Source organism: Myripristis murdjan, chromosome 6 (genome assembly GCF_902150065.1).
Source record: "Myripristis murdjan chromosome 6, fMyrMur1.1, whole genome shotgun sequence".
Classification (NCBI taxonomy): domain Eukaryota; kingdom Metazoa; phylum Chordata; class Actinopteri; order Holocentriformes; family Holocentridae; genus Myripristis; species Myripristis murdjan.
Window position 1 is genome coordinate 33242467 of NC_043985.1, and position 19027 is coordinate 33261493.

A 19027-nucleotide genomic window follows, 5' to 3' on the forward strand; every position below is an offset into this window, starting at 1 on the left:
CTCTGTGCTGACGTTGGCCACGGTTTAGTTAAAAGTTAATAGAGTCAAACACTAGGAATTCACTAAGTATCTCCAGCTGGCAGCATAACTGCCTTCTAACTGTATGATGTTGATTAGCTTGCCCTTTCACCCTGAAGTTGATCCTACTAAAAACTAAAACTAAGCATTTTCCAAAAATAAAAACTAAACAGAATTAAAGCTGCAAGCAGCGTTGGACGGGCCCTCGCACCCGTGCCACCTCGTGCCCACTTGTGCCCAGTGGCTGTGGCAATAGGCACACACACACACACACCCACACACTCATTCACTCACTCACTGACTCACTCACACACACACACACACACTCACACACACACACACTCACACACACATTCATTCACTCACTCTCTCACTCACTTACACTCACACACACACACACACAGTTCTGGCCCAGTTGCTAGCGGTGCTCCTCCAGCAGATGTCGCCCTCAGCTTGCGTTTGAGTTTGAGAGGTCTTTCTGCTTCTGTGGGGGAGGGCAGAGCAGGCAGAGCAGAGGAAAAAAAAACCCAGAGTCCAATCCAAACTAGTCTTCACCGCGGCCATTAACTTTTTCCAATCCACAGCAAGACCTCCTATTTTTGTAGGAGAATTAGTCCTCTTTCCATCGGCATAGGTTTGGAAGCTGTCAGACTTTTACTTTGGACTGCTGGGGCCTAATTAGTGCCTATGCTCACGGCAAGTGCATGTTAATTCACAGCAGGCACACCAGGGTCCATGGGAAAAAGTGGAGGCGCTGGTTGTGGACACTCTGACTTTGATGGCTTTTGAAATCCAAACGGTTCACAGGAACGTAAATTCCTTCTGAACTTTTGCTAAGCACTATGTCCGCTGTCATGTATTAAAATTTTTAAGTCGATGAAATTAACTCCCTGGGAGGAGATACATTTTCTACAAAGCGCAAATTTGGGCGAAAACGTGACTTTCAAACGCAAATTGCGGACTTCCTGTTGGTTTTAGGTGGGGGGCGCGAGCACGAAAAATGTCGGGCTTGATGAGATCTACGTTTCGGCGCTGGTTTGGTCTTTCTATGACATTCCTGTGGGCCGCAGCGGCTGCCTTTGCGTCCCTAGGTGGCGCTCCCGAGCCCATTTTTGCACCTGGGGGGTTCGATTTTTGATTTTATCGAATTTTTCGCCAGACCTGGTGTGCGTGCCGAATTTGGTGAGTTTTTGAGCATGTTTAGGGGGTCAAATTAAGGTTTACTTGGACGTAATAAGAAGAAGAAGAAGAAGAAGAGAAAAACCTTACAAAAACAATAGGGCTTCGCACTGGGACAGTGCTCGGGCCCTAACTAGCGAACCTGCTTTAAAAACTATTTAACACTAAACTGAAATTGAAAACAAAAAGTGAAGACGAAATACAAACGAAGAAACTAACGAATAACGCAAGACTGTGATAACCTTGCATGATATCAATGATGTTTTAATTTAATATGATATTGTTACTATTATTTATTATTATTATTATTATTATTTGGGCATTTATGCACAAATTTGTAAAATGCCAGTCAAAGGCACTTGTATGGTAACACTGATAATTACTTTTGTGTGATCATCAACATGTCAAGTGTTCAGCAGATTCCATTTCCATGGTTTTGACCCCAAAACGTTTATTTTCAAACGTGTTTGGAGCAGAACTTTCAAAAGTAAACACACACAGCCTGTCCAGCACACAGCTGTGGCCTCACACTCTGCCCAGATCAAGACACAGAAACCTGGACTGAAAAATGGAGGAAAACACAGAAGAAGTGAAGAACGAGAGGAAAGCTCCGTGTGTGGCTGAGCAGGAGGGAAGCCGGCCGGCACAGCAGCCAGACCGCGAGCGAGGCGACGGCGGGAGGGGACCGGCAGAGAGCGAGCAGCACCAGAGGAGAGCCGGCGGTCTGATCGTCAGGATCCACGACTCCCCCTGGTTCCGCATCTTCATCATGGCGGCCATCGTCCTCGACGCTGTGGTTCGCGCCACGCATTCCTACGAGTTTCTGCGTGAATATCTGCACGAGCTCTTCGTGTTTGAGAGCGTCTTGCTCACCGGGATTTACACCTTGGAGTTCCTGATCAAAGTGTGGGCCGAAGGCTTCCGGTATCTGAAGAGCAAGTCCGGCGTGTTTGACGCTCTGGTCCTGGGTGCCGTCTACCTGTCTGCGTTCAGACCAGATGAAGCGTTTCCTCTGACCGTGGAGCTGCGAGCCGCGCGCCTCCTCAAGATCATCTCCTTCATCCCGGCGCTCCGGGACGTGGCCGAGTGTTTGTTCATCGTCATGAAGAAGTCACTCTATGCCTTCTTCCTGCTGCTGCTGTTCGCCTTCTTCGTTGGCGTCTGTGGATTTTACTTTTTCGGCGGCCCAGACAGTCCGGATCCTCTGCACTGGGAAGACAAGTCCAACTCTTTCCTCTCCGCCGTGGTGCTTGTGACCCTGGACGGCTGGACCGACATCCAGGACGTGCTGGACAACGCGGGGCTGAAATCGAGCCGCATCTTCACCGTCCTCTGCATCGTGTTCGGCTACTTCATCCTGTACAATTCCTGCATTGCGGAGATGAGCGCGTACATGACGGACATCACGAGAAAACGAGAGGCGACTCGGAGGAAGATGGAGGAGGAGGCCCGGGCTCTGAAGAGGCGAGCCAGGAGGCCAGAGGGCGAGGAAGAAATCCGTCAGGTCAGAGGCGATTTCCAAAGCCTGAAGGAGCAGTTTCAAACCCGTCCTCGGAGCAAAAAGGTGAAAGTGTCTTCATATCAAAACTGAACTATTTTTATTATTCCTGTCCTGCTGCCATTGACTTTTTTTTCCTGTCCCATCCCAATTATGTGAGCAGTGAAATATTATTATGATTATTATTATTATTTGTAATAATTCCAGCACTGACTAGTGTTGCATAATTCCCGGAATTTTCCAAAAGTTGGAAAATTTCCATGGGAATTTTTGGAAATTAATGGGAATAAACGGGAATTTTCGGGAATGTATATTCACTGCATTCACTCGATCATATACATCTATACATAATAAACATTTTGGTTTGTTTTAAGCAGATATGCATGCAAACATGTTACATTATAATGAATTTCCAGGGAATTTTCAGGAATTTTATAACTGGCAATGAGTCTTTTACATCGCTGGGGAGGAATTTTGGCCTACTCTCCTTTACAGAAATGTTTGAATTCAGCCAAATTGGAGGGTTTTCGAGCATGAAAGGCCTGTTTAAGGTCACGCCACAGTATCTCAATTGGATTTAAGTCTGGACTTTGACTTGGCCACTCCAAAACCTTCATTTTGTTTTTTTTTTAAGCCATTCAGAGGTGGACTTGCTGGTGTGTTTTAAAAACTGTATTTTATATTTACTCGGGTTATCTTTGTCTAAAATCAAAATATGTTTGATGATCTGAAACATTTAAGTGTGACAGATATGCAAAAAAATTAGAAATCAGGAAGGGGGCATATACTTTTTCACAGCACTGTATGTCCCCCTCAGCAACTAAAAAAGTGGTCATATTGATGCTGACATTCATTTTATTGATTATTGATTGATTAACGTGACAGCAAAAATCTCCTGAAAATTTCCAATATTCCTGAACGAAAATTCCCACGGTCATTTTCGGAAACTTTCCAGGAAATTTACCGGAAACTTTCCACCCCTTTGCAACACTAACACTGACACAGACATGTACATCGTACTGTAGAGCCAGTTGTGCTTTTCTGTTAGAAGATTGCTCTTTGATTTGTGTGTCATTTGCACACACACAGAAGGTGAGAGAGGAGCCGTGCTCCAGCGTCAACTTCGCCAAGCTCTACCTCAGCGCCCAGCGACGCCTGGACCGCAAAACGCAGGAGATGAGCACGCGTTACGACGAGATGGCAGAGGTGCTGCACGAGCTGAAGGAGGACGAGCAGCTGCACGAGCCGTGAGCACGACGCCCGGATACTCTGCAGCGAGACTGAATCACACACACAATCACACACTGTCAATAAAAATGTTCTGATTCTTGATTTCCTTGTTGACAGACAACTTTTTCATTGGGAAAAGGGTCCTAAAAAAAAAACCCAAATAACAAAGTTTGTGTTTCCCTAAAGTTCTGGGGAGGAAACGAGAGACATCCCAAAGAAATTATGCTTGTTTTTACTTGAAGCTGCAGAAAAAATCCAGGAATGAAGAAATGAGTAAAGGTTGAAGCGTGTTCAGAAACCTGAAAAGTTCACCCTTATTGAATGGATCTTTGTGGGTAATAGAAAAATTAAATGAATAACTCATAAATAAATATAAGGTATATACATGTGTGTCCATGTGTATGGACTGACTTTCTACAGCCCACCTGGCCTACAGTTCAAAAGATCGAAATGCAGAATGTGTGTTTTCCTTTGGTCGTCTGTAGCTGTCAGTGTGTGTTCTGCGCTCGCTGTGTGACATCAGAAGGTGAGGTTTGAAATCAGACCAGTCGGAGACGTGTTCTCACTTTGAAGGCAAAGTCTTGTTTTGGCCCGAATTGTTTTCGCTTTCCTTCTTTTAATTCTGTAGAACTGTAATGAAATGACACGTACACAGAATGGAACTGTTGGTTACAATGTGTTTTTAACTGTAAATATTTCAACTTTTTTATCGAATAATAAATTAACCGAATAATGAATTAAATGAATATGAATTGACAATGCAATTAGGTCGTGCTGCTGTTCACTGAGCTGAAGCCTCGTCACGGGACGAGTTACAACAGAAACCAAACATTCCCAAAATAAAACACATGTTGCTTCTCATGTGCACCGATAATGTAAATCACTTGAGTGAAAAACAAGACACAGCACTGCCTCCTGATGGCTTTAGCATCAGCTCACAACCACTTAGCCTAAGTGCTAACATACACTATATTGCCAAAAGTATTCGCTCATCTATCCAAATCATTGAATTCAGGTGTTCCAATCACTTCCATGACCACAGGTGTATAAAATCAAGCACCTAGGCATGCAGACTACTTCTACAAACATTTGTGAAAGAATGGGTCGCTCTCAGGAGCTCAGTGAATTCCAGCATGGTGCTGTAATAGTAATGTAATAGGATGCCACCTGTGCAGTAAGTCCAGCTGTGAAACTTCCTCGCTACTAAATATTCCACAATCAACTGTTAGTGGTACTATAACAAAGTAGAAGCGATTGGGAACGACAGCAACTCAGCCACAGAGTGGTAGGCCACATAAAATCACAGAGAGGGGTCAGCGGATGCTGAGACGCATAGTGCGCAGAGGACGCCAACTTTCTGCAGAGTCAATAGCTTGAGACCTTTAAACTTCATGTGATCTTCAGATTAGCTCAAGAGCAGTGCGTAGAGAGCTTCATGGAATGGGTTTCCATGGCCGAGCAGCTGCATCCAAGCCTTACATCACCAAGCACAATGCAAAGCATCGGATGCAGCGGTGTAAAGCACACCGCCACTGGCCTCTAGAGCAGTGGAGACGCGTTCTCTGGAGTGACGAGTCACGCTTCTCCGTCTGGCAATCTGATGGACGAGTCTGGGTTTGGTGGTTGCCAAGAGAACGGTACTTGTCTGACTGCATTGTGCCAAGTGTAAAATTTGGTGGAGGGGGGATTATGGTGTGGGGTTGTTTTTCGGACGTTGGGCTCGGCCCCTTAGTTCCAGTGAAAGGAACTCTTAATGCTTCAGCATACAAAGACATTTTGGACAATTTCATGCTCCCAACCTTGTGGGAACAGTTTGGAGATGGCCCTTCCTGTTCCAACATGACTGTGCACCAGTGCACAAAGCAAGGTCCATAAAGACATGGATAAGCGAGTTTGGTGTGGAAGAACTTGACTGGCCTGCACAGAGTCCTGACCTCAACCCGAGAGAACACCTTTGGGATGAATTAGAGCGGAGACTGAGAGCCAGGCCTTCTTGTCCAACATCAGTGTTTGACCTCACAAATGCACTTCTGGAAGAATGGTCAAAATTTCCCATAAACACACTCCTAAACCTTGTGGAAAGCCTTCCTAGAAGAGTTGAAGCTGTTATAGCTGCAAAGGATGGGCCCACATCATATTAAATCCTATGGTTTAAGAATGGGATGTCACTCATGTTCATATGTGTGTGAAGGCAGCCGAGCGAATACTTTTGGCAATATAGTGTAATACACAGTGGCCCAGCCTAATGCTAACAAACAGCCCATCTGATTGGTGATCATTAGCAACACACACATGTTTTAAACACAGCAACTTAACAGTTGGGCTCTGACAAAGGCCAAATAATCAAGTCCCACCAACACAGGCAATAAGCATGAAAGGAGGCCTTCCAGGCGGATGTTGGCCCAGATTTCCGTGCAGAGAGGAGCCGCTCACGTCGGTGCAGCTCGCCGCAAACAGGAAGCGGCCAAAGGGCAAGAAACTGTGCTGGGTGAGTATATAAAGGAGAAACCATAGGGGGCGCTGTTTAGCGACTACTGTTTGAAGAGCTTGTCAGTCTGCTAAATTGTCTCTATTGGCACTACTACACTGCAAAAACTCAAAATCTTACCAAGATTATTTGTCTTATTTCAAGTCAAAAATGTCTTATTACTAGTCAAAATATCTCATTACACTTAAAATAAGACATGATCACCTCAGAAGTAACTTGTTTTTAGACAGTTGTCTCTTGTTTCAAGTGAAAATTTGCTTGTTTCATTGGCAAAATTTGTTTCTTGTTTCTAGCTAATTTTCACTTATTTCAAGTGAATTTTCACTTTTTCCACTGGCAAATTTTGCCAATGCTACAGTTAGCTACAGTTCTATCATCTTGTTGTTTCCTGTTTCCTGCTGGAGCAGCGAGGCTGAAGGTCCCGGCAGGTCACTCCTCTGACCGCCAGGCCGCCGACTGTGACCCCTGACCTGTGACCCGCTACTGGCACAACAATACACAAAACCTGTAATTTGTCCTTCTCTTTTTCCTGAAAACACTCCTTTTCAATACATTCTTAATCCAAGACAAATAAATAACAAAATGAATCTGCCCAGTGTTTCAGGCGTGTCTCATTTTGTGTTTTCATCAGGTGTGAAATGGTATTTTAAATTCATAGTTTTTATGTTTTAAGTGACATAATTCAGGAATAATATCCCGTTATATTATCTGTCAAATTAAGTCATAATCAAAAAGGAGTTCGAAATGTTTTATTTACTGTTTCAGGATTAAAACAAAACAGTGAAACTAGCTGTTCTCCTCCTGTGGGATTCAGTCAGAAGGAAATCCTGCTGGTTTGAGCCCTCAATCACAGTCTTCTCCTCAGCATCGGGACTTGTATATGAGAAAAACTATTTTTCGAAGTATTTTTCATATAAATTTGTGACTTTGTAATCACAGAATTTTTGACCTTTTGTGAGTTTTTTTCTCGTAAATTTGCCTCTTTAATCTGTGAAGTTCAGAGTTTTTAATTTTCTCCCCAGCGGCGGCTCTGACCCGCCGTCATGTCGACCCCAGAGCTGCTCTTTGTTGTGTTTATTCCTCTCCGGGACGTCCCGCCGGCCTCCAGCACCGCGCTGTTGTCCCCGCAGGTCAACAGTTTATATTTAGAGCCAATCACGTTGTTGCCCATCCGTCGCCGGGGCAACAGGTCACCTGACTCAGCTGATGTTGTGTGTTGTGTGTCTGTTGGCTGCCAGGACTCTCTCTACCAAAAGTGCTTTCACAATAATAATGTCAAATAATGTTAAAGGAGAAATATAATTATTATTACGGTGATGAATATTAATGTTATATGTTTTTAAACAAAGAAGAAAAAGTCAGAATCAGAACACTTTATTGATCCTCCAGTGGCTCAAATTCTTAAGAGCAAAATTAAATTATAAGAAACAGAAAAATGATTAAGAAATATAAAAATATGTGCCTTAGAAATTTGTGAAAACTTATCTGCATTATGTCTATATGTGTACATTAATCCTGCAATATATCACAACAATAAATACAGAAATAAGAAATTGAGAACATGTAAAAAAAAAAAAAAAAAAAAAAAAAAAAAGTAGATGCTCTGTTGAAAACAAAGCGACACGTCTGGTCGGTGTTCTGTCTGAGGGGAACCTGTGCAGCAGGAGATGAAAAAAGGTGTTATGTGGTCAGTCATAGGAAACAGCAGCTTTGATAAGACAAAGTGACAGGAGAGTGAATGCGTACCCGCCGCTGGACGCTCAGTCTGCCGGGCAGGTGACCGCCTCCTGGAACAGCAGGAAGTCCCTCAGCCGGGCGGGCAGCGGCACGGCGGCGGGCGCACGACCGGCGGCGCTCAGCTGCTTCCTGATGATGAGGCGGCTCAGGTGACACAGCGAGCGAGGGTTACCTGCATGGCACACAGGTGTGGACGAGGCAACAGCCAATCAGGAGCCAGTACGAGATGTGTTGAGTTTGAAAACGCTGAGGGGCGGAGCTTCTCAAAACCTGACAGGCAGCAACTCAGATATTTACGATGGCGTGTCAGGGCCGCCGTACATAGAGAAAAAAATATATGGAGCCAGGGAGATATTCTGAGAAAAAAAAACTTGATGAGATTAAAGTGGTAAATTTACAAGAAAAAACAAGAAAAAAAATATGAAAAAAACACAACATTCTGAGATTATAAAGTCACAGTTTTTTAAATTTATTTTATTTTATTTTATTTTATTTTAATTTATTTATTTTAATTTACTCAGAAAATTCAGAAATTAGTCTTAGATTTATGAAAAAAAAAATATGAGAAAAAACTGAGATATATGTGGTAGATTTACAAGGAAAAACTCAAACAATATTCTGAGATTATAAAGTCATAAATTTACGAGGAAAAATTGTTTTTCTTTTTCTGTAGGATTAAGGAGTAAGAAGGACATCCTGGTGATCTTACCTGCATCTCTAAGATCGAAAGTCGTTAAAAGTTGTTTATCAAATCAGTTAATAAAATGAAAGAGTTGCTTGGCCTGTCAGTTTTGCTCGTGGCATCATAACTGGACTGGATTATTACATATTATTACACTTATTTTTCTTTCCGCTCAGTGACTCACATGTCGTCGTGTGAATGTGCGGCCAGTCTCTGTGTGTCTGCAGGACGGCGCTCAGTTTGCTGCACAGCGTCACCTGGCCGACGTATTCCAGCAGGACGGACACGACGCCGCCGGCCAGGTGACGCAGCCACGAGACGCCGATGAAGTCACAGAACTGCAGCAGAGACAGACAGAGGACACGCTTCAGTCTCTGCTGTCCTCCAAACCCAGCCACCAGCCCCAGACTTTACTTGTCCTCCATCTCCAGGTCACATTTACCACCTGAAGCAGCCTGCGTGTTGCCTTCACTGTCATCATGTAAACTCTGTACAGGAAGTTGCCCAGGACAGACAGCGGCTCCATCATTTTCATTTATTTCACATGAGACTTTCACTAAAATGGCGTGACCGAACCTGAGTGTAACTTCTAAATTTTTGTCCAAACCCAGCCTGATCTTACAGGTCCTGACAGGCTCGGCTCAGGTGTCCAGACTCTACCTTCAGCTTCACCAGGTAAGACAGTAAATCACAATCCATCCCATAATAAGAGCCCAGCCTGCAGAGTGCAGACAGCAGGGAGGGTTCCAGTGTGATGCTGGTTACCAGTTTGACGCAGTTACTGCATTTGCACACAAAGACTTTTTCTGAATGTTGTTGTTTGCTGCAGTGGCTCCATAGCGCCCTCCTGAGGCCAGTGTGATGAATCCTTTAAAGAGAGGATGAACAAGACCAGGTATTTTGTTCGGCTTCTTGTTTCACCTGCATTTTATATCACACACCTCCCAGCTGTCTCTGCTCTTTCCCAGTAATTTCACCGACCACGTTATGATATAATACTGGGTATTTGGTCTATTTTTATTCGCAGAGCTACAGCATGTCCACATATTAAAACTGAAAACACTCTGAACAAGACTTCTGCACAGAGTCTCTAAAATTTCCTGGTTTGTATCATATGAACCAGTTCCCTGATTGCTTTTTTAAAGAAGATATTAAAAAAAAAAAATGAATGTATGTATATATGTATGTATGTATGCATGTATGTGTATGATTAGAGGATAAAACTCTCACTAATCAGCGGATCAGCGGTCACTGTCCACAGGCTGACATTTAATTTTCTTGTTGCATCTTCATTTTCTCAGTCTGATCATGTTTTCTGCCTCCTTTGTGCTGCAGTCTGGGTCAAAGGTCAGTTCCAGCGTGATTTCACTTTTGTGTCATGTTTTTACATCCCTTTAATGTTAATTGAGCTTTTACCATTTAAGTTGAATGGGAGTAGAACAGACAGACTTCATCTTGTTGCTTTCACAATGTGAAGCTTCAAAAGCTACCTGATACTACCTGATAAAAAGCATTCTTTCCGGTAACGGTCACTTGAATTCTGCCTCTGGATGCTTCGTACGGCTCCACTGCTTGTTTGGTCGCTCCTGCAGAACCTCAGTGAGTCCACAACTCCAACAAGAAACCCTGCTCTGGTCTTTGCATTGCTGCACCTCCATCTCATTTATCCATCCCTGACAGTTCATCTTGCCCAATTTTATTTAATTGTACCATACATAATGTTTTTTGTTGGGTATTACTGTCTACTTGTTGCTTTTGTTTCGGTACTATTGTATTGATTGTCTCTCTTTTAGTGTCATTGTCTGCCGGTCTTTGTTTCCCACATGGATATGTTGTATTCTTACTCTAAAGTTTATGTCTCCTGTGTTCCTGTTTTTATGTATTATGTCCCTTGTGTCCCTTTTTGTATATTTTAATGGCTCTTTAACATCATGCCGGAGGACTGCGGTTGTGAACTAGCCTCTGGCTAACACTGGCACATTTACAGAAATGTTAATTAATGTGCACTGTCCTCTCTAAATAAATAAATAAATAAAAAGTCAGTCCGATACATCGCTCACAATTCTTTGCAATGGCAGCAATTAAAATAATAAGGGTGCTGCTGTCTTGATTTGAATGGGAATGTCCACTCTACTCTCATTGTATCTCTACACTTTATGCATAAATGTGCATTGAAAGCTCATCCCTGACAGAGGAACTCACGGTAACTTTTTCCTGCTGCAGCTCGTCCCGCTCACTGTCGTGGTCACAGATAAAACACTTGTGGGCCTCGTAGCCGCCGCTGAGCAGCAGCCGCATCATGGCCTCGTCCTTCAGGCAGTACTGCAGCGCCGTGGGAAACACCGTGTCGCTCACCAGGTTGAAGTAACAGTTCACGTCCGCCTTAGCGGCCAGCAGCAGCTTCACGATCTCGTGCCTGCCGGATCGGACCGCCACCAGGAGGCAGTGTAGAGGGTCCAGGTCTGTTTTGGCGCCGGCGTCCAGCAGGACTTTGGTGCAGGAGGCGTATCCGTTGGACACGGCGAAGTACAAGGCGCTCCTCCTCAAGTCGCGGTAGTTTTCGGCGAGGTGCTGGACTAACAGGGCGTTGGCGTCGAAGCCGCTCTGGATCAGGAGCTCCAGGCAGTCGGCGTGGCCTCCGTCTGCGGCCGAGTGGACGGGGCTTTGACCCGACAGCCAGATAGCCCTTCTGCTGGTGAGCGGGATCAATATCCTCAAAGCCCTGATGGATTTCAAAAAAGAGTATTTGATCAGTTTCTTATATCGGTACAGCAAATTTATTTCCAAACTCTGTGGGTTCTGTTTTATTGATCTGAGCTCCCCGTTTGCCTATGTAAGTGCACATTACTGTCTCAATGAGCTTCAAACAGCAGAGAAACCTGCAGCACAGCTCATTTTAAGAGCAACACACCCATGGAGCTCAGATGGACACAAGAGACTCTGCTGTTTCCACAAGGGGGCGCTGGATGGTGAAATGACAGCTGAGCCACTTGGAAACTAGAAAACACACCTGAGTTGCACTCAGAGCCGCTTCGCACTGAGTCTAAGAGAGGACCCTGGATGTTTGTGTTAGGTAACTGCCCCCGTGACTTCTGCACTGACAATGCCAATAAGACCCAACAACAGACGTGGTGGGTCTCTGAACGTCGTTTTTGGGCCCTTTGTTCCTGTTGTCTTTCAAACAGCAGCTGTCTGAGTGAACCGTGAAGCTTTGAACAGCTGGAATCAACTCCTCAAATATTTTGCAAATGCTAGGCAGAATTGTTTGTCATGACATGGAATGAAATTTGTTGGAGTTCAGGAATCTGACTGGACTGACTGACTCGGTGTGGCTCGGTGTAACTCGGTGTGACTCGCTGTGGCTCGGTGTGACTCGCTGTGACTCGCTGTGACTCGCTGTGACTCGCTGTGGCTCGCTGTGGCTCGGTGTGACTCGCTGTGACTCGCTGTGGCTCGGTGTGACACGCTGTGACTCGGTGTGACTCGGTGTGGCTCGGTGTGACACGCTGTGGCTCGGTGTGGCTCGGTGTAACTCGGTGTGACTCGCTGTGGCTCGGTGTGACTCGCTGTGACTCGCTGTGACTCGCTGTGGCTCGCTGTGGCTCGCTGTGGCTCGGTGTGACTCGGTGTGACACGCTGTGGCTCAGTGTGACTCGGTGTGGCTCGGTGTGACACGCTGTGGCTCGGTGTGGCTCGCTGTGGCTCGGTGTGACTCGCTGTGGCTCGCTGTGGCTCGGTGTGACTCGGTGTGGCTCGGTGTGGCTCGGTGTGGCTCGGTGTGGCTCGGTGTGACTCGGTGTGGCTCGGTGTGGCTCGGTGTGACTCGCTGTGGCTCGCTGTGGCTCGGTGTGGCTCGGTGTGACTCGGTGTGGCTCGCTGTGGCTCGGTGTGGCGCGGTGTGACTCGGTGTGGCTCGCTGTGACTCGGTGTGGCTCGGTGTGACTCCTTGTGGCTCGGTGTGGCTCGGTGTGACTCGCTGTGGCTCGGTGTGGCTCGGTGTGACTCGGTGACTCACTGCAGGTTTCCTTGGTGTGCGGCGCGGTGGATGGGCAGCAGGCAGCTCAGGCTGGGGGCGTTGGGGTCAGCTCCGTGCTGCAGCAGGAGGTTGATGCATTCCGGGTTCCCCGAATCTGCAGCATCGCTCAGGACGCTGTCGCCATTGGGCGCCCGGGCGTTGACGTCGGCACCTGAACGCAACAGCAGAGAAGTTACACTGGACCAGGTGTGTGAGGGCGGCCGCCTCCTGAGTTCGACACACTCCTGCACTATTTGCAGGAGTGTGTAGGAGTGTTCTGTTATTTAGTTATATTTCAGTCCACACATTAAGCCACAGTAAGATTTTTGGAGGAGGCTGAAAGGAACTGACTAACACTGAATGGGATTTTTTCTTTTGGAACCTCAGTTACCTAAAATAATCCCTGCCTTAGAGTTTGTTCAGGTCAGTGAAGGCAGCGAGCTGAAGGTCCAGGCAGAGCCAGTCGGATAGTACGGCTAACAGGAAACATGTTCAGTTGTCACAAAAACTCTCAGAAACTGATACCAGAACCCTGAAAGTAACGCTGTGGCATGGCTCCTGCATTTTTATTAGGAAATAAAAATACAAATTGGCTCTGGCAAAGTGAAGACATGTATTTCAAATTGACATGACCCACTGTGTAACTCAGGGTGGGTGGGCACTGGATTGCTTTCAGGCGTCATAACCAAAAAAAAGCTCCCAACATGAAACCCAGCTCACCGTTCTTGATGAGGAGCTCCAGGGCCTCGGGGTGGCCGTGCTCTGCTGCGATGGCCAGAGGAGTCACTCCCTGCTGGTCCGTCTCGGAGACTCGGCCGCCGCTCCGCAGCAGCAGCTCCAGGACGTCGACTCGGCCCAGCCGGGACGCCTCGTGCATGGCGGTCCACTTCCGCAGACAGCGCTGCCCCACCAGAGCCCCGCCCACGATCAGACTGGAGACCAGCTGGTAAGATCCAGCTCTGACGGCTACAGGAGGGAACGAGAGGGTCAGGAACCGAGCGCAGCTTCACAGTCAGAGACTGGAGTGGAACAAAGTGAAGTCAAAGTCACAGAGTAAAGTGCACAGGTGGCACTTTACTCTGTACTTATTTATTGGTCTATTTATCTATTTATTGGTATTATGTTCCTGTACTTGTATTATGTATGTATTTCATGTTCTTTTTTTTTTTTTTTTTTTTTTTTATAGTACTATTTATTATTGGTATTATGTTCCTGTACTTGTATTATGTACGTATTTCGTGTTCCTTCCATGTTTCATGTTTTTTTTTTTGTTTTTGTTTTTTTTCTGTTTGTGTGATGTGCAACACTCTGTTTATGTACTGTTCGATATGTGTGGCTGCAGCATGGGTGTTGGGGCCCAGAACAAATTTCTCACTCTGTGAGACAATAAAAGTAATCTAATCTAATCTAATTTAATCTAATCTAATCTAATCTAATCAATCAGATGTCGTTTTTAATTTTGAAAAAGTGTAGCAGGTACAGAACATGAGTGCCATTGTCGAGCACTGCGGGAAAAACGTCTTATTTTCTAAATTACTTGAGGAAACTCAGAGTTTCAGTGTGTGGAGGCTGCAGGTGTTGTACCGAGCAGCAGAGGGGTTTCGTTGGAGCTGTTGGTGTTTTGTGGTGAAGCTCCGAGTTCCAGCAGCAGCTCCACGTTTTCCACCAAGCCGGCCCTTGCCGCCAGCGTCAGCGGCGTCTCGCCATCCAGCGTCGGCTGCTCCAGAGCCGGGCCGGACGACGCTGCCGCCCGACAGAGGGACAAAAAGAGGACAAGAAACACTCTGAACACAGTGCCTGCTTCTCTTTTTAATTATTTTTCAGGCTTACTTTTTTTTATTTAACATATCACTTTAAAACACACTGTGCAACACATCAGTAAAGTTGATTTGATATGGCATTTTTTCACAGAGTGAATTGTTAAAAAATAAGTAAATTAATAGATAAATAGAATTTTCAAGCCTAATTTGCCTGCATGCAAATGGCAGCTGTGACATGAAGCGGCGTGCTCATAAAGGTTAGTTGAGTTAATCAGGTTCTACACCATCAAAACAATTACATAACCATGTTTTAATACTTTCAAAGGCCTTATGTGGTTTTTTTTTTTTGTTTTTTTTTTGTGGTTTAAAACGATTCCAGATTATTTAAAGCCCTGCAGATTACTGTCCTGGTGGGTTTCGTACCGTGCAGCAGCATCTCCAACACGGCGACCCGAGGCTGGACCGCCGCCCTGTGGACGGGATACCAGCCGCCGTCGTCCGGCTCGCTGAGGGCTGCTGGGAAATCACACAGCTCCCGCAGAGCCGCCATGTCGCCTGCGGGGTCAAAACACTCGCATCACCTCCTTGGTTTCACGTGTGACCACGGCCTCATTCAGCCTGCAGGCCAGTCAGGTTGCTATGGTAACAGTGTTGGTGTCAGTAAGTCCATATGCTGATGACGCCGCTTTCTAACGCAGAAGCAGGAGAAACGTCCAGAAGCTTCTCCCCAAAGCGCCAGCAGACACTTAATTTTTCACTTTGCTTTCTATATTTTTTGATCACTTTAGCTGCATTAATGCATATGAAATGAAATTTTTCACAAATGTGTGTTTTTGGAAAACTTTTTGTTTTTATTCCTAAATTTCTTTTACTATGTCCACAGTCTGCTGCATCACTCATTTTGTTACTTTGTTTTACCTTAGTACATTTTTGTACCATTGAAACCCATTCAAGCCGCATTTATTGATGTTCCACCCATTGGAACATTATATCACGCTCTCCATCGGTTTAAACTGAAAATTCTCTCACAGCCGAGACAACGAATGATTTTAAGTTGACAGCTGGAAAACTTGAGCAGCTGATTATGACACTCAAAACAAATCGTGGTGCATTAAGTTAAAGATAACAAACATGTGCGGGTTATTTTTTGCAGCGTAGGAGAACCAGAAAATGTTGTCCAGTTTCCAGTTTCTTACGGTTTACATATTTCAGTGTGCAAGCTCTCTCTCTCTCTCTCTCTCTCTCTCTCTCTCTCTCTCTGTCCGAGTCATTCAGTCTTCTTCAAATCTTGTTTTTACCTCAAACTAGGTTAAAAAAAAAAAAAAAAAAAAACGGAGTTAAGAAAACTGAGGATGGAAACAAGTTGATTAGCGTTGGAAACAAGTGGGATTTTTTCATCCCACTGGCAGATTATTGACCTTGATGCAAGAAAAACAGGGTTTGAACACAGTGCAGAACACACCTGAGGCTGCTGAGTGTCAGAGCGACAGGCAGGTTTACCTCGCTGGATGGCCTCGACGAGCTGAGGACGTCCTCTCCTGCACACAGGACACACAGGACACACAGGACACACAGAACACAGGACAAAGGGAAAACTGAAATTAGAAAATTAAAAATCAAATCAATAAAAGTTGTGGGTGATGAGGTTTGCTGCAGTTGAACCTTCCAGGTGCTGATGGGAATCCTCTCTGCTCCTCGACGCTCAGGTGGACGGCCAAGTCGAGAAGCTCGTCCTCGTCCGGCTCGTCCTCCGGGTTCATCGCTCTGACACACAGAGAAAAACTCTGATTGCCCCGTAAATTTCCCCTTAAGCAGCTTCACAGCTAGAAAAACACAGTGGATATGGACCCGGTCTGTATCCACCGCATGGAGCTTATCCTGCTGCACAGGAAGTGATGAGGTTTGAGTTTCTTTTTTTTTTTTTTTTTTTTTTTTTTTTAATTAAAATAATTTTAAATGACTTTATTTTAATTTTTGTTTGTTTGTTTATAATCTAAGACTTTTTCTTTTTTTTTCCATAAATTTCTCAGACTCTTGTAAATTTTAATCTCAGAGAATATCTGAATTTTTTTCTTGTAAATTTGTGATTTTTTTTTTCCACATGAATTTATCACTTTAATCTCAGAATTTCTGATTTTTTTTCTCATAAGTTTTTGACCTTATAATTTAAGAAATTTTCAAGATTTTTTTTTCTCATAAATTTGTGAGTTTCTTCTCGTAAATGTACCACTTTAATCTCAGAGAATATCCAAGTTTTTTTCTCATAAATTTTTGAGTTTTTGCTCTTAAATTTGCCACTTTAATCTAAAAAAAAATCTCAAAAATTTAATCTCAAAAAATCAGATTTTTTTTTCTCAGAATATTACCCCTCACACCTCCATATTTTGTTTTCCCCTCACAGCGGCCCTGACCCGCCACCATAATGTGGTGAGGAAACATGAGGACGATCTTTTCTCTCTTATTTGCTCTTACTTCTTTTCTTTCGCTTCCTGTCACTTTTCTTTTCTTTTCTTTTCTTCAGTGTCTCTCGGCCTCACAGCCGCTTTGGACTCTGCAGCTGCTCTCGCTTCTCTTCCCGTCTCTGAAGGGGATTAAAGAACCTGCAAGAAGCCATCAGACAGATAATGTAAAAGCATAATGTTTGTATTCTCACCGAGTTCATGTGTCTGTGTTGTCACACGTGCTGCAGGACGGGCCCGAGCTGCAGGCGGCTGACCAGCACACACACACACACACACACACACACACACACGCACACTCTCCCAGTCCTATTTATAGGCGTCACCTGCTGCAGTGTGTTTAGCATGCAGCAGCTCCACAACATCTAATGGAGTGTAATGTCACTCTGCACCCGCTTTGCACAGCTAATGACAAACATCATGACACACACACATACACACACACACACACACACACTGCTGGTCGAGTATTTATTCATGTTGCTGTAAACGCTGTGAGAGACATGCGGTGTGAACTGCTGGAGCGACGAGGGCCGGGAGCCGTGACAGGAACCAGAAGATGAAAAAAATAAAAAATCCTCTGATCCTTTGCTCTCAGAAATACAGACGAGTGACAAGATGCTTTTGCACATTGTTATTTTAATTTTGTTAATCACCTTTATTGTCATGTTTGACAGAAAATCCAGTGAAAATGCACAGTGTTCAAACACCTGTGTCCTGATGTAAATAATGATGAGTGTTTTTGTTCCTGCTGCTGATCACTGGCTGTGAGCGGGCATGTCAGCTGACTGCTGGACTGTCTGGGTTTTATGGATAAATTGCTTTTTGGACACACAAAGACATTTTTAAAGGTCACTGAGCTTTCAGCTGTTTGTTTTTAATATAGCATCACTTCACATTAAAAGCCTCAGTTCAAACATTCATATTTTCTTCACAAACCCCCCCGGCTGTGTTTCTGTCAGCTGCACGTTTGGATCGCCCCTTTAGATTAGATTAGATTAGTTCAGTTTTCATTAGAATTTAAACTGATATGAAAGTTATATATCAACAGGAGGTCAGCAGAATAAAAATCTGTCATGTTTAAACAACATGTCGACGTGGTTGTCGACTCTCTCCTGGGTTTAAATTTTAACAAACACAGAGTTCATATTACTGCCACGTCATTATGAAACCCACCAGAGTTCTGGGCGGGACACGCCCGCTGGGTTCAGGCTGGGGTTCTGGGTGAACAGCGGCTTACGTCAGCCGGGGTTATTATAGTTCACTAAAACCAAACTAAAAACTAAAACTAGGAGTGAAAACACATTCTGAATACAAACTACAATTTAGAAAAAATGAAAACTAAATGAAATGATATTGTGTTAAAAATAGAAATACAATAAAATAAAAATTTCCATAAAATGTGTTTAGTTTGATTGCTTGTCAATTTGGTCATATTTGTTGGCACTACAAGCAACTAAAGCGAACACACAAACTCATAAAAACTCAACTAAAACTAAACATTTTGAAACAATTAAAAACTAAAATGGTACTAAACTGAACTGAAAACAAAAATGAAAAAATAAAAACAAATGAAAAATACAAAACTTTAATAACTCAAATGAGAAACTAATTTTCTGACCAATCACAGTGCAGGTGGGCGTGTCTTGCCCAGAACTCTGGTGGGATCCATAATAACCATTCACGAACATGTTGTTGAAATATAAATGTTGATATTCTACTGAACTCCTGTTGATATTAAACTTATATCTGTATTATCTATATTATTCTTTATAAGGGGCGATCTAAAGAGGGTGTGACCCACGTGTGTTCAAAACTGCACAATTTATTACTCACAATTACATATATATATATATACATTTTAAAAAATCCATAAAAAAGTGGCGTGCTCCAGAAAGCGGGCGTGTGGCCCTACAGGGCGAGCGGGCGTGTGGCCCTACAGGGCGAGCGGGCGTGTGGCC

At 44.3% G+C, this 19027-nt stretch overlaps 2 protein-coding genes across 2 annotated transcripts; one reads left to right on the forward strand and one right to left on the reverse strand.

Moving 5' to 3' along the window:
• Positions 1 to 1765: 1765 nt before the first annotated feature.
• Positions 1766 to 3946, forward strand: LOC115361021 (cation channel sperm-associated protein 3-like). Its single transcript, XM_030054258.1, has 2 exons — positions 1766 to 2701; positions 3785 to 3946. The coding sequence occupies exons 1-2, from the start codon at positions 1766 to 1768 to the stop codon at positions 3944 to 3946; spliced, it is 1098 nt and encodes a 365-aa protein (XP_029910118.1).
• Positions 3947 to 8001: 4055 nt separating this feature from the next.
• On the reverse strand, positions 8002 to 16367 carry LOC115360331 (ankyrin repeat and SOCS box protein 15-like). Its single transcript, XM_030053189.1, has 10 exons — positions 16270 to 16367; positions 16108 to 16142; positions 15031 to 15162; positions 14432 to 14590; positions 13568 to 13813; positions 12848 to 13019; positions 11035 to 11554; positions 9005 to 9170; positions 8160 to 8322; positions 8002 to 8066 (listed from the first exon to the last, which is right to left on the reverse strand). Exons 1-9 carry the CDS (start codon positions 16365 to 16367, stop codon positions 8174 to 8176), a joined length of 1677 nt encoding a protein of 558 aa, XP_029909049.1. The 3' UTR covers positions 8002 to 8066; positions 8160 to 8173.
• Positions 16368 to 19027: the final 2660 nt, after the last annotated feature.

Bases quoted from the DNA above. Each gene is read 5' to 3' on its own strand.
- LOC115361021 (XM_030054258.1), top strand. From the start codon at position 1,766: ATGGAGGAAAACACAGAAGAAGTGAAGAACGAGAGGAAAGCTCCGTGT. The intron at 2,702-3,784 runs GTCAGAGGCGAT...GCACACACACAG, and splicing joins GCGAGGAAGAAATCCGTCAG to AAGGTGAGAGAGGAGCCGTG.
- LOC115360331 (XM_030053189.1), bottom strand. From the start codon at position 16,367: ATGAACCCGGAGGACGAGCCGGACGAGGACGAGCTTCTCGACTTGGCC. The intron at 15,163-16,107 runs GTAAACCTGCCT...TTGACCCCGCAG, and splicing joins CGTCGAGGCCATCCAGCGAG to GCGACATGGCGGCTCTGCGG. The intron at 8,323-9,004 runs GCGGAAAGAAAA...TGTGCCATGCAG, and splicing joins GACGACATGTGAGTCACTGA to GTAACCCTCGCTCGCTGTGT.